This window comes from Habropoda laboriosa, unplaced genomic scaffold, assembly GCF_001263275.1.
Source record: "Habropoda laboriosa isolate 0110345459 unplaced genomic scaffold, ASM126327v1 scaffold598, whole genome shotgun sequence".
NCBI classification, from domain to species: domain Eukaryota; kingdom Metazoa; phylum Arthropoda; class Insecta; order Hymenoptera; family Apidae; genus Habropoda; species Habropoda laboriosa.
The window spans coordinates 216,612-230,540 of NW_017100737.1; the positions used below are offsets into that span (position 1 = coordinate 216,612).

Consider the following 13,929-nt stretch of genomic DNA (forward strand, 5'->3'; position numbering starts at 1 on the left):
CATTTGACAGCAATATTTGTAAAGCAGAATTTACAAATCGAGCTATCGTTGCATGATTGATATCTTGTAGTTCTTTAGAACAGGGTAAATGAGACTTCGTTACTTCATCCTCACACATTTTTCCAACGACTAAATTCGCTATATGTATATGTAATCACCCATTATATTGGTAGTTTCGTCTATGGATACCCAAATGTAATGGTTTGCTATATCTTGCTTAATGTTTTGCAGAGTCGACGTATAACAATCATTTAAATAATTCTTCCTCAGCGTTGACTCATCTGGAATATTGCGACCTGTGTATTTTATTAAAAAGTTTCTCCATGCTTCATTATTTAATATATTCAAACTAAACTGTCGCAATCGAAACTTGAACTAATTTGTTGTCACGATATCGCCCTCCAAGGAGAACCGCTCACTCTTGTAAACATGAATTCAAAATTCAATCTTGTGAGATAAATATGCTATGTACAAGTGCACGAAATATGCAATATGTTTAAACATATGTTCGTAAAAAATAAATATGCAAAGCATATGCGTTATACAATATATGTAAAATAAAAAACACATTTTGAGAATCTCCTAATGACAGAACAAATTTCTGTCTAGGTTACGAATTTTTATCTACATTCCGTCAACATATGCATTTTCATGAACATCCGGACTCTACTGATAACGCATCGTTCAAAAAAAAAAAAAATTGCCCGATACTTCTCTTGAGGTCCCCCACAAATCCACAATGTTTAAAAAAAATCGGAATTTTCGGGTTACCGAAGTTCCCTTGTAGAACAGAATATTTTGATCGTATTATAATGTTGTTTGTACGATAGAAAAATATTTAAAGGCTCAATGAGTTTTTCCATATTAAAATTTTAAAAAAGGGGAAATTTTTACTGGAATAATTAAATAAACTTTGAATGGGTTTTTTAGATTACATATTCCATGTTAAAATTTTCAAAAAGAGAGGAATTTTTTATCAGAATAATTAAATAAACTTTCAGTACAAAATCTGAGATGTAACAAAGCTTTGGTGATTCCAAATAAAAAATTAGTTTAGTACTGCGTGTTTCATTTCTTTGCTTGATTGCTTCTGTGTAGTAGGATTTATATTCTACTTTTTTCATTTCGCTAGTGCATGTATGTAAATACTTATTTTTCTTTTTGCACAATTATTGTGTTATTTTTCTATGCTTTGGATTGTACATTACGTTTTTTTTTACAGAGAATACATGATTCGGAGTATAGTCAGTATTCTATTTTTCGATAAGAGATTAGATTACTTCATATATAGTCGGGGCCACGATATAGCGAGGTCGTAAAATCGGTCAGACGTCAAAGTAAACATGTTTTAGCTGCCGGGACCCGAAAATTGACAGAGATACGAGCAGATAAGTACTTGAAACCATGGTCAGGACCGTACAAAGAATTCTTGTATCCAGCGAAAGTCAACTGATTCTAATATATTTACTGAAAACTGCATGCAGCTAGGACAAATTAGGGTTTTGTATAATGGACTGCTTTAATTTTTTGGATTTTTCCAAGTGACTAAAGCTTTGGATGAATATTGAGAATACTCTGGAATGGCAAAGATCTTCTTTCACGCCTTCACGTGACCCATTCTGTTAAGCACCGTTCCTTTATTATTTGAAAGCCCTAACATTAAATATCTTTCAAGTAGTTTTAAGAAAACTTGAATGGAAATAATAGTGCAACTAAGATGAAAGAAAGGCACATAACTATAAAGAATAAAGAAATTGTACATGAAAATTTTCTAATTTGACAAATTTCCTAAATTAATATAATATTATTCGAAACCATCACCTAACAGTTAAAAGGCTGGTTTCAGTATTACATGGGTTTTCATGTGATCTTTCATAGCGACGATCTTTTGACTAGAACACGCGCATGTGATGAGTCATCTACTAATAAACAATTACGTTACTTTCTTATTTGTAATTTCATAGTTGCGTTTAGTTCTAATTCCAACCACTACTAATGTTATAATCTTATTCTATGCTGAATCGGTAACGTTGAAATCGACACGAAAATGGTAAGAGCACTCACAGCCTTCCTGACGCGAGACAAAAAAAATGCATTAGATGTTAGGTCTATTCTGTACCTCATCTGTGATTAAACACTTAGATCTCTAATTAACACAGATCCTGTTTCAGTACATCTTTGCAAAAAATGTTTCCGATTCACTTCAAATTTTGTATATATAATTTCGATACTCGTATCTTATAGTAGTTACAACATTACTTTCAGAACTTAAGTCTAATATGCATATTTTCGTTGTTTTAATAGCGAGCATTCGAATACTATCGTGAGCCACTATAGATATTTATTACAAAGGATTAATGCGTATATTTAAGAACAGATACATTTCATCCGTTAAAAATGTTTATTTCATGTAATAAATATGTATACAAAATTGCAAATGAGTTATATTCTTAGAAATAAGAATCACCTCCTACACTTTACTATAACATTACACCCACAGAAGATCGATTCGCTAGACCTGTCAGTTTCTAACATCCTCGGAGAAACGTGTAAATCTAATCGATCATTAAGTAACCAAATACTCCTAGTTGCACGTAATCTCCTGTAACTTCGCTCCTGGTACTACGCCACTCGGGCTTCTAAGTTCAATTTCATATTGCACCCTGGCAATAGACCAGAGGCTATGTACGTCGTATACGTACACATGCAAACGTTTCCGAGAACGCACGCACCAAACTACAATATGTTTCACAACGTCAATAACGGACTATTATTGAACGACTTTTAAGCCAAAACTAATAAAGAGTTTGACGTTTTAGTGTTGGTTAATTACACACACTTCAACCCACCAAATCTTTATATTTAAAGACGAAAACGGAAACTTCTAAATTTGTTTTAGAATACTGGAAAATTTCCAAATTTACCAGGTGTACATTTTATGAAACATCTTATATGGAAACGTACCCTAAGACCCGCGTATTTCAACACTAATACATAAGCATGCATGCAGGCGCACGTATGCTCGAATTCGAAACTTTGGATCGTACTTTCGAAGGGCGAATATGGAGCATCTATTTTGAACCAGCGCGAACTTGAACTTAAGCAATCGACGTAATCTTGATTATGGCCGCATGATAGCCAGGAAATTGGTAATTATGACGGAGAACGATAAGACATGCTTTCCGCGGAAAGTTTAACGACTCGACCGGATGGGAATCTAGGTGAAATTATTTGATACGCAGATTGCGAAGCGATTATACCTCTAGCCTGGTTCCGAATGTTACTTCGTGTTCGTAAATTCGACCAGCACGATACATTTGAACTAAATATATAGTTATCTTTACAGGGAAATTTATGTAATCGAGTCGTTAACCTTTATTCCGGAAAGATTGAGCATACTCAATGGCGTAATTACATCCCACGCCAAGTGGAAGTATGTACATAAGAATTCCATGAAATGTTGAATCAAGAGCAAATTGCATTATGACTATTTATCACTAATTAATTACTTTATCCTAAAGTTTTTCTTTTATTTGATTGCTTCTTATCTCGCGACTTTTATCTCATTTCATGCCATTTAATTTCTCATCCGTTGAAGAGGAATTCGAGATGAAAGATCATGATCATTAAATGTGCTAAACTTGGTAGATATAAGCAATTGGAATAATAAAAAGTATTATAAAAAATACATGTTTATACTTCCTTAGTTCTCGTATATTATTTTACGGTTAAAGACATACCTTTTGTATATCTGTGTCATCTTTGACATAAACCAACGTCACAACAAGGTTTTAAAGATTATTAGAATGGACTATCTAGTAAGAGTGAAATCTTGTACATACGTACATAACCCTATCCCTTTATGGTATGCAAGAAAGATCTCGACATTTTCACCAGAAACCTTCACGATCCGTGTTACTTATCGCTAGGCACAGACATTGTTCTCGATTATCCATTCCGATCAAACGAAAACGGCATGAAACGTGTGCAAAGATCGACGGCCACGATAAAGTCGCGAGATAGCACACGTACGAAACGAACCACCGAACTGCGCATGTAAACGTAACCTTATCCGTACGAGGTTGCACATGTGTATCCATAGATAAAAGCGGTATTCGAGGTGATCGAGGATTCCAGTGAGCGTGTAACGATCTTCAAGGATGATGTAAGTTCCTTTTGTGTTTAATTATCAATTATCAACACCATATATTAAAAACTTTTCATTTTTCGCGGGGATTCACCTGCTTCTACTGTAACGTTTTCTCTGTTCACATGTGAATTGAACTTTTATGAAATATCTAGCGTACTTAATAACTAAAGCTTGAATTATTGCACGAAATACAAGTGTAATTCAACGGAAGTCCTTGTCAGAAGTAAAAAATTTATTCTCAACTCTGAATTCTATTAATTGATAGCTTCGTTGATACATACGGTGGTATTATCGGCAACTTTAAATTGATAGCTAGTTAACTAAAACTTGAACGTCAGTCTGACGCGCGAAACTTCTTTTCAGCAGCTGGGTTCATGACTCGAGTTCATGGCCCGCCTTTCTGCATATACGTATTCACAGCTTGGTGGGATGGTAGCTCGTGCGCGGCGCGATGAACCGACTCGGCCAAAAGCTACCGGAATTATTAACTCCTGTCAGTCTAGGCAGCTCGATGCAGCAACGAGCACTTGACTGCCTCTTCCACTTGTTAAGACCATCTTAAAGGAGATCCATCGATTCCTCGAAGATCAAACGTAAAAGACAAACGCTGTCTAGTCTCTCTTAAAAATAACTCATTATCTTTGGAAATGTTCATTTAGAAAATATACTTTAAATGTTAGACTCTTCAGTTTCAAGGAATTGTCTGAACGGATTTGTTTTGATTCTCACGTTAAAGCAAAGATTTTTTTGTATATTATGTTGAAGTGTTTGTAAGAGGTTGTACTTTTAAGACACGTGAGTGGATACGGTATAAATATGGATATGGAGGAAGTGGAGGAAACTGAGGAGAGCACCAACTCGTGTTCGACGTCCACATCGGCGTCCTCGGCGTCGATGCGTGGCAAGAGACACTGCATGGAAATGCGCTCGGAGAAGCCGATGTACCTTCGTCAGAAAGGTACGATAGGAAAGACGTGTCAGTTGTATTGTACATGGAGGAAATTAATTTTACACATTTTTAAACATTTTTCTTTTTCTACTAAAGGAGCAATACTTTTTTAGGAATTATTCGCTGCTTACCCACATTGTTACACAAGCATGGTACATTTCTAGAATCCGGTTTTGCACCCTGGATGATTGATTAGCAATAGAACATATCTTTGCCTTCAAATTTTCCCAATTGCACGTGTTGTTACAAAAACCACATTAAATATAGTTTAATCACACAATAATATAAACTTTTTATTTTTTTCAATTAAATAATTCTCACTGAGACAATTGATTCTACCGACACTAATGTTGTTTCAAAACTATTTTTTCACCACAACACCATGAGCATCTTGTAGTGACACACGAGTGTAACACATTTTGTTTTAAAATTAAAAAATTAGTGAATACTGTTGTGCAATGACAAAGATGACAGGAGGACGTTGCAGAGCACCGCAAAGCTTGACAGCGAATGAATTAAATTTCACCGTTCGTGGAGCCGATTCGCGAAGAATCGCTAAATGCGAGCTGGCAAATTAGATCGATGAATCGCGGGGGCAAATTAAACCGCGTTATATCGGTAGGTGTAATCGGCAAATGCAGATGCCTGTTCCGACGCGAATTCGTAATTTGATAGACTCGATTACACGCGAACACGCGATTCAAAGGCGGCTTCGTGAAAAGCGTGCTCAAGATGTAAGTACACATGCCAGAGAGGTGCCCTCCGTTATCCGTTAGCCTGTGTGCAGGACGAATAACCACGTGTTATTCACCGTTAAGACGTATCCAAAGACACGTAAAAAATTTTATAACATTCTATGGTACATGTGTGTTATATTATATGACATGATATAGGTTATGTTGTACGATATTTTTATTATTATAATGTATGATATATACAGGTTTATATTTTTGCTTTATATTATTGTATATAGTATAGGTTATATTGTCTGTTTCTTTTTATTATATAGGATGCTTCAAAAAAAAAAAAAATTAACACTTGTAAGAAGAATCTGTACATGTATACATATGTTTTTCTCTTTTCTTTGCAAATGTGATTGCAAGAATACAGAACGAAATGTGCCTCAAGGCTGTGGAGACTTCCTGAAAAAGACAAAATATATATGTATAGACGATATATGCATTGTGTTATCTGTTTTGTTCCTCTGGAAAAGTTACTTTACAACAGTTTTAGCTTTTGTGTATTATGAAAGGTACATGGAAACTTGGAATCTAAAGCTTCAATTCATCATTGAGACAGTAGTCCAAGTTTCACATAAGTGGATATAAAAAAATGTTTGAAATGTTCAATTATGTTTAAGTATATAAATTAAATAAAAATATAATGGAGCTTTCGAGGAATATTGAATAACGTTCAGATTTATCCAGGAAGTAAGCAACAATTTCCTAATTACGTCAAATTAGAATTAGGTTAGGTTAGGTCTTTGTGCTAAGTAATTTTTACAAAAATATCGAAGGAAAGGCACAAGTTTGAAGCCAGACGATCCTCCTTTCGCAGACAGGCACCGAAACTATTATTCCAGTGTGAGAAAAAAGGCCTCGTAACGGAGAATAGAGGTTAAAGAGGATCCGATTTACACGTATACACGTTTTTCTGAGTTCGCGTGTCACGCGAAACGATCCGCGCAAAGCAATAATACACATTGGGTAAATGGCGCACGTGTGCCAGAGCCAGTAAAATGGTAAAACGTAAAAAGAAGAACAAGTTCGAGGGCGTGAGATTTACGGTGCATCGTGTTTATTTGCTGAAACGGCATTTCTTTCCAATTTTCCTCTACTTCAAACACAAGCAAGATTGCGGAAGCGAGCTTTACGTCCACTGGCTCGGATAATGAAAAAATTGCGTAAATATTTTACCTTATTACCATGTCCAATTTTATAGTAATCTTCCGTAGATTTGTCTAACGTAACCTAATATACACTGAACTTTAATCTCTTTTTAAAATATTCATCAGTTTCCACGTTTTAACAAAAAGTATAATTTTTTTAAATTAAAATCAGAATATACGGGATAGATCATTTTACAGTCGCTACAAAGTAACCTCAAAATCGCACAAGATCGTATAGAAGTAACTGCAAATTCAGAATCACCTAACCTAACCTTAACCTCATTTTTATTAACAACTAATCTACAATGGCTCACTCGATACAATCCAACAATTAAACAGCTACAGTTACTCCGAAAAATATTAGGACACTACCAAGGGAACATCCCCAAGTGTCACTTACCGATTTTGATGAAATTTACATATGATGTAGCTCTCGAAAAAATATTTAACATGAAATTTTTTGTTTACTTGCCATCATTCATATTGAATTGGTGAAAACACCCTTCAAAGATGGGGTGTTAAAATATATTTGGCCCAATATTTCGGGAACTATTAGAGATAGAGTAATAGTTTAAATGTAGAGATTGTGTGTTTCTCAATGACGAATTCACCTACATTATTACTTTTTAGAATAATTGATTTGTTTAAATAATATATTAAAAATTCCTGTTTTTTTGTTAATTTTTCATGCAACACGTTAATCCATTTCCACGTAAATTTGTGTACAGATACTTTTGACTGTAGTAAAAAATAAGGTTGGATTGGAATTTTGATTTTTTATATTATAATAAAAAATTATTACATTCGTATTTTACTCACATTCTGTGCAAAATGCAGCGTTAGATTACTTATAGTCGTGAAAGTTATAAATTTTTATAACTTTTCAAGTAATCCCATTATGTTTGGTATTGGTAATTAATCCTCGAATGGCTAAAATTGGTACCGCAGGTATAACATTCACGCGCAACGGTCACTGGCCTAGCAGATATGGAGCGTATAAGACACGTTCTGTTCGGTCGATTCACTACCATGATATATTTAGAGAAAGAAAAATTAGTTGAGAAATGTTTGAGGTCTTAAAAAGGTCCAACCTAGAGTTTTCCACTTTTGAAAAATTATGATAGTACTGAAAACAGCTAATTTCATTGTGAAAGACATCTTTAGCAGCATTATCTTTGTTTAGGTTAGATTATCTTTATTTCACAGTAGAAATTGTTCAAAAAAATGAGTAAAGCACAAATATTCTTTACGCTATGAACATGTTAAACATCATTGTAACGGGGATAAATCAATGTATGCACATTTGTAAAGTAATTGTAATATCTCGATAAATTATAAAAGGCTTGGATTCGTGCTTTTTCTTATCAAACGTCATTTATTGTACTTTAGAATTACATATTGTTAATTTATGCATGTCAAATTACCATGTTAGAAAAATATTCGGGTACTAACAAAGGAAGTTTGGTAAGCAGAAAATGAAAAAAAATTGGCGCTAATAACGAAACCATTGTTTGTTTCCGCAATGAAACAGTCCCAAAAAAGTTATGAGTTTTGAGAAACCATGTAAAGTATGTCCGATTTATCTCAGAACAGTGAACTATCTCGGAAAATACGAATGCTACAAAGAAATATTTCAGACGAAAGTTGTAGGGTATAGAGGGTTACATATTGTTATGGTATATACATATTTGACTTTGCAATAACCTTGAAAAGCCCTGTAAAGATTACGTTTATGTTTTTAAATAGAAATGTATATTTTTGAGTATGTATTCTTGTAGCTGACATCGAGACGTTTTCAAAACGCTGCATACTTGTGGTTTTTGCGTAAATTGTTATCGAGATGTCAACCTCCAAGTTTTATATGCCGCCGACATTAGCGTTATCCGATGTACACCGCGGGGAGGTTGCTCGGTCGGACTTTGTACATCATGATGGCTCTAAAAAGAGCCGATTTTGTATGTGTGTGTAAACTGTTCAATTTGATCTCGTAAAAAGCGCTGAATTTGCAGTCGTCAGAAAGATTCGGTAACCGCAATTTTCTATTATCCGAGTATTTAATAGGATTTCTCAACACTTATTCACTTACATCTGTTGTCTCTCGTTTCCTTCAATATGCTGTCCGTCGAAAGCATACAGCCTTCCATTCTTCTTAAGAAGTCTTTTTCTACATTTTTTAACATTTGTGGAGTTATAATTCCACATATGTCAGTGATTCTTCTTTGCAATTCGTAAACATCATTTACGGGTGTATCATAAACAATTTGTTTTAAATGTCGTGTATTTAAATACACACAGACAAGAATACATACTTAAAAATATACATTTCCATTTAAAAACTTAAACGTGATCTTTACAAGGCTTTTCAAGGTTATCGCAAGGTCAAACAAATACCATAACAATATGTTGCCCTCTATAACCTACAACTTTCGTCTGAAATATTGTTTTTTTGTAGCATTCGTAGTTTTCGAGATATTTCACTGTTCTGAGATAAACCGGACATACCGGACTTTTCAAGGTTATCGCAAGGTCAAACAAATACCATAACAATATGTTGCCCTCTATAACCTAAACCGGACATACAGTATGATATGGAAAAACAATTAAAATCAAAGTTGTGTGGTTTTTAATATCGTACATTGTGGTGGTAAAACATTTTCAAGAAACACTTTTTTCAAAATTTACCCTTACCACTCTTAATTTTTTTGAGAGAAAATAGTTTTCCGAAAATTCTATACCATCACAATGTCGGATATCAAAAACCATACAACTTTGATTTTAACTTTGTTTCCATATCTTCTAAGGTTTTGTAAATATTCACGATAATATGAGAACTCAGAATTTCTTTTTGGAGGTGTTTCCACGCCTAGGACCGTTTCATTGCAGAAACGAAAAATGATTTCGTTATTAGCGTCACTTGAACTACATTTTTGTTAAAATCAAAATATTTTTTAATTTTCAGCTTACCGAATTTCCCTTGTTAGTAAACATGGATATCTTGAATATTCATAATATTATTTTTGCCTGCATAAATGTGTAATGGTTGGTTGTTAATATTCGAATATTTTTGGTAGTAAATATAAATCCAAAGTATTGTAACCTAACCTAACCAAGAATCTTATCTGTTCTACATGTATCGTGCACGTCGACAACAATTAACACTCAAGTAGCATTATACACGCAGAAGCCGCACTTCCGGTGCACGTGTATCTCGAACCACAAGCAACATCCCTAAAAGACACGACTGTAGAAGGTTCGCGTGGCCCGAGACACGTCTAGTACACGACAAAAGCGACAGACAGACGTTATTAGGGCATGTCTATCGCCTATCCAGACGAACGAGTGTGTCTTTTCGGACATACGAATTGACACGTTTCGTGCTGCTGAAAGTTTCACGGACTCGTCGCGATATCTGACTGGAATCAGCGTATATAAAGAGACCTGGAATCCGGCACGAATCCCAATTGATAGTCGATGGCTTGGTGCGCCGGTGTGCCAGTGTGCATCACCGGGTGACAATCGCCGGAGGCTTCTAGTGTACTCCTCCAGCCACTCCTCCTTTTCTTTATACTTTTGTTAATCTTCTCTCTCTTTCGATTTCTTCTCTCACTTAGAGTTAAGTTTTCTATTCTACTCTGTGATATTGTTAATTTATAATTCATAAAGATAATTTATGGATGATTTTGGTGTTCTTGTTGATGTGTAAAGTTGAAGTTTGAGGAAAATGTTGCTGTCTGCTAGAGCAGCTAGGTGTGCTGCTCTGATGGGAGAGCCAGATGAACTTTATCCAGGTGGAGAATTTAAAAAGTTGAACAAATAAAATAGTCTAGTGATAATATTTTGTGGCTGTTTATTGCAGAGAAGATCATATATCCCAGGAACACCAGGACTCTGACCAAAACTGCTGTAATTGGTGGCAAACCTATTGAAGAGGAGACTTGCATGGTAATTCTCATTAATTAGAAGCTTTTTAACATTGAAGAGTAACAAGGTTTTTATTGGTATTAAAAGAGCTTTAACTTCTGATGTGTGTGTAGACTGTAGTTGGCTGCTAGACAATTTTTCATCAGTTTTACTTGAAAGCTTGAGACCTTGCCAGATATTCAAGTGCTTGAAAGCTTCTTCTAGCATAATTTCAAGCATGATGTCTTTCTTAATACCTCTGTTTCCTTTGTATTTCATATGATAGGCCCTGAGAACCTTGGTTTTTGGGAGTTGCGCCAGTCCACCTAGACCAGAATGGGCAAGAACTGGATTTACATTAAGACCTTATGGTCAGAGCTTGGCGTTTGGTCTACGGGCACCGAGAAACACGACTAGGGGCCTTGTTACTGCTATTCAAGCTATTATGTTGAAGCATTTTTTGTTCAAGTACAATAGGCAGGACACCCATACCAGCCCAGAAAGGTAGACCTCTTCAAAATGTTCAAATTTTAACCAGTAATTCATAAAAACTTGATCAAAAGGAATTTACATTATAGACTAAAAGTTTTCAAAAAGATGCTTCTAATTTACTCAAATTCAAAATTATTTTTACTTCTTTTTAGGACGCACTTTTGGACTTGCATAAAGAAGAAGAATTTTAGTTGCTGGACTTGCACCAAGAAAAGAAATTTTGTACTTGATTCCACATGCACAAGAATTTTATTTTTCTTAATTTGACTTGTTATTTCATACCTAATTTTCTAAACCCTTTACTTCTACTTTTTTTTTTATAGTGCATGGAACAAGTTCTGCTTAGTTTAAGAATAGTTTATCTATTTGTATCGATAGTTCCAACAGTAAAGGATAGCTGAAATGATTATTTTTGTCGAAAGTAGCTTGCTGAAGCCGTCGTATGACAGGCAAATCGATGTTCTGACATCAGCGATAGCAGAGATCATTTGGCGGTGCGCCGGAGGGTTCACAGTGCAGAGTACTGGTTGCTCGCCAAATCAGAATGTCACCGGAAATGCAAACGTGCCCAGGGCCGTGGTAGTTCTGCCGCAAGAGACACCCTATGTGCAACATAGTGTGCAATACTTTCAGGATGGTCTCACGGAAACTGTACGTAAATATCCTTTTCGCTGTCAGACTAATTAAGGATTCTCTGATGTTAAGTCGAGTAGAGTATCCATTAGAGATTTGTCATCATCCTGAGGAATATACAAGAGTAGTTTATAGTGTTATTGTGTTACCAAAGATTGGAGATTATATTGTACAGTACTAGTGGGTCAGTAGATCCTTGATAGAATTGTCTTTATGCATTGTGAAAGTCAATCAATCAAGTAGCACGTTTTGGCTCAATTCATCTGCTGGCAGTGATCCAGTCCATGGCTTTACTTTCTTCTTTCATTCATACAGTTTTCTTGGAATTCTTTTTATCTTAAGATTCTTTTTTTGTAGCTGCATTTATTTGAGTTTGAAGCTCTGCAGGATTTGGAGATATTTGTCAAAAGATACTTGTACCTGGTGAGCTCATGTGACTAAAAGAATCCTTCTTTTATTAAATTATATTCTGTTACGTGTTAATTGTTCTAGTTTCAAGATGAGGGTGGTCCTGGTGCAAAATTACTCTTGTACAGCGCCATACTTTCCAGAGGACTTTCCAAGTGAGTGGTCAAGTATCATTTATGCACTTCTACTGGTTTTAACCACATAAATGTTTTTGACTACTTTCATTCACTATTCAAAATATTTGTAGCGTTTAACTATAATTATTTATAATTAAATTTTATGGAAATTTTGTACCTGCACAGGATACGAGGTGATCTCGAAGACGCTAAAGGGTCGATATTGGGCGGTTGTTCAGAGGAGGGTCCCCCACATGTGGTACTTCTCTCGTTAACCGGTCGTGCTTCGCCTCACCTTCACAATGGGGTGCTGCACGTGGGGGATGAAAACACATACGTGAGTAATTTACATTCCTCCCGTGTTCACAGCCTTGATTTTTATTTTTTCCTGCGAATGTCAAGGCTGTGCCACAATGGGGAGTTCTCGTGAGGAGCGAAATAGGATTTCTGGTGCACGAGGGCGACGGACAATTGAGCAAACAACCAGGCTCACGCCTGAAGACTCCCAGTCTGCCGATTTGGGTCACTCTGTGTCATGGCCACCATGGTGTCCTGTTCAACACGAACCGCGAATTGCTCAGAAATTACCACGCTGAACGACGGTATACACTTTCCTTCTTTTATTTAAAATTTTAAAACCTCCATGTTTATATTTTCTCAAGCCTCAATCTTTTATGTTTTTATTTCTTTTTAAAGTCTTAATTTTAAACGAAATTTTGAGGTCCTAAATCTTCGTAAATACTTTTTTTTAGAATTTAATTTTTTTATATTTCTTAAGTCATGATTTTTCATATTATTCATTATTTTTCAAAGTTTCAATTGTTTTAAATTTTTTAATGTCTCAAATTTCTGAGTAATTTTGTATTATATTTCGCATCGTTCCTTACAAGTTTCGAGATCCAGTATTTCACTTGCGGCGGAAGCCACGCCATTTTGACCGTTGACACTAGATCGAATTCCGGAAATGATTCAGAACTGGAGGGCTCGAGCAAAGAGTGTCCAGACATTGCTGCGACTCCCTTGGAAAAACTCATTCGTTCCAAGTGAATAATCATTTGACACATTTTTGAATATCTTCTTATGATTAAATAGTAAAAAATATACGTTCACATATTTCCAGGTGGCAAGACGCTCATATACAATGGAACGGAGCACCTTTAATGTGAATGCACCTGTATCTTCTATTTGCCCTCACGAATATATTTAAACACTAATAACATTATATTTAATTTGTTCGAGAATTGTAAAAATTCCTGTACTCAAAGAACAAAAAATTATTTCCAATAACCTTCTACTTTTCAATTTTATTGCAAGTAAGAAGACCGCGATATTACTTAAAAATCCGATAGCACTGGATATCGACATGCATCAAACACTCTTGAACACGCGATCG

At 35.2% G+C, this 13,929-nt stretch overlaps 1 protein-coding gene across 1 annotated transcript; it reads left to right on the plus strand.

Moving 5' to 3' along the window:
- The first annotated feature begins 4,966 nt into the window (after positions 1-4,966).
- Positions 4,967-13,702, plus strand: LOC108577144 (protein FAM188B2). Its single transcript, XM_017940251.1, has 10 exons — positions 4,967-5,108; positions 10,844-10,929; positions 11,174-11,391; positions 11,805-12,030; positions 12,370-12,435; positions 12,505-12,575; positions 12,723-12,873; positions 12,939-13,138; positions 13,427-13,579; positions 13,657-13,702. Exons 1-10 carry the CDS (start codon positions 4,967-4,969, stop codon positions 13,700-13,702), a joined length of 1,359 nt encoding a protein of 452 aa, XP_017795740.1.
- Positions 13,703-13,929: the final 227 nt, after the last annotated feature.

Bases quoted from the DNA above. Each gene is read 5' to 3' on its own strand.
- LOC108577144 (XM_017940251.1), top strand. From the start codon at position 4,967: ATGGATATGGAGGAAGTGGAGGAAACTGAGGAGAGCACCAACTCGTGT. The intron at 10,930-11,173 runs GTAATTCTCATT...TTCATATGATAG, and splicing joins TTGAAGAGGAGACTTGCATG to GCCCTGAGAACCTTGGTTTT. The intron at 12,874-12,938 runs GTGAGTAATTTA...GCGAATGTCAAG, and splicing joins TGGGGGATGAAAACACATAC to GCTGTGCCACAATGGGGAGT.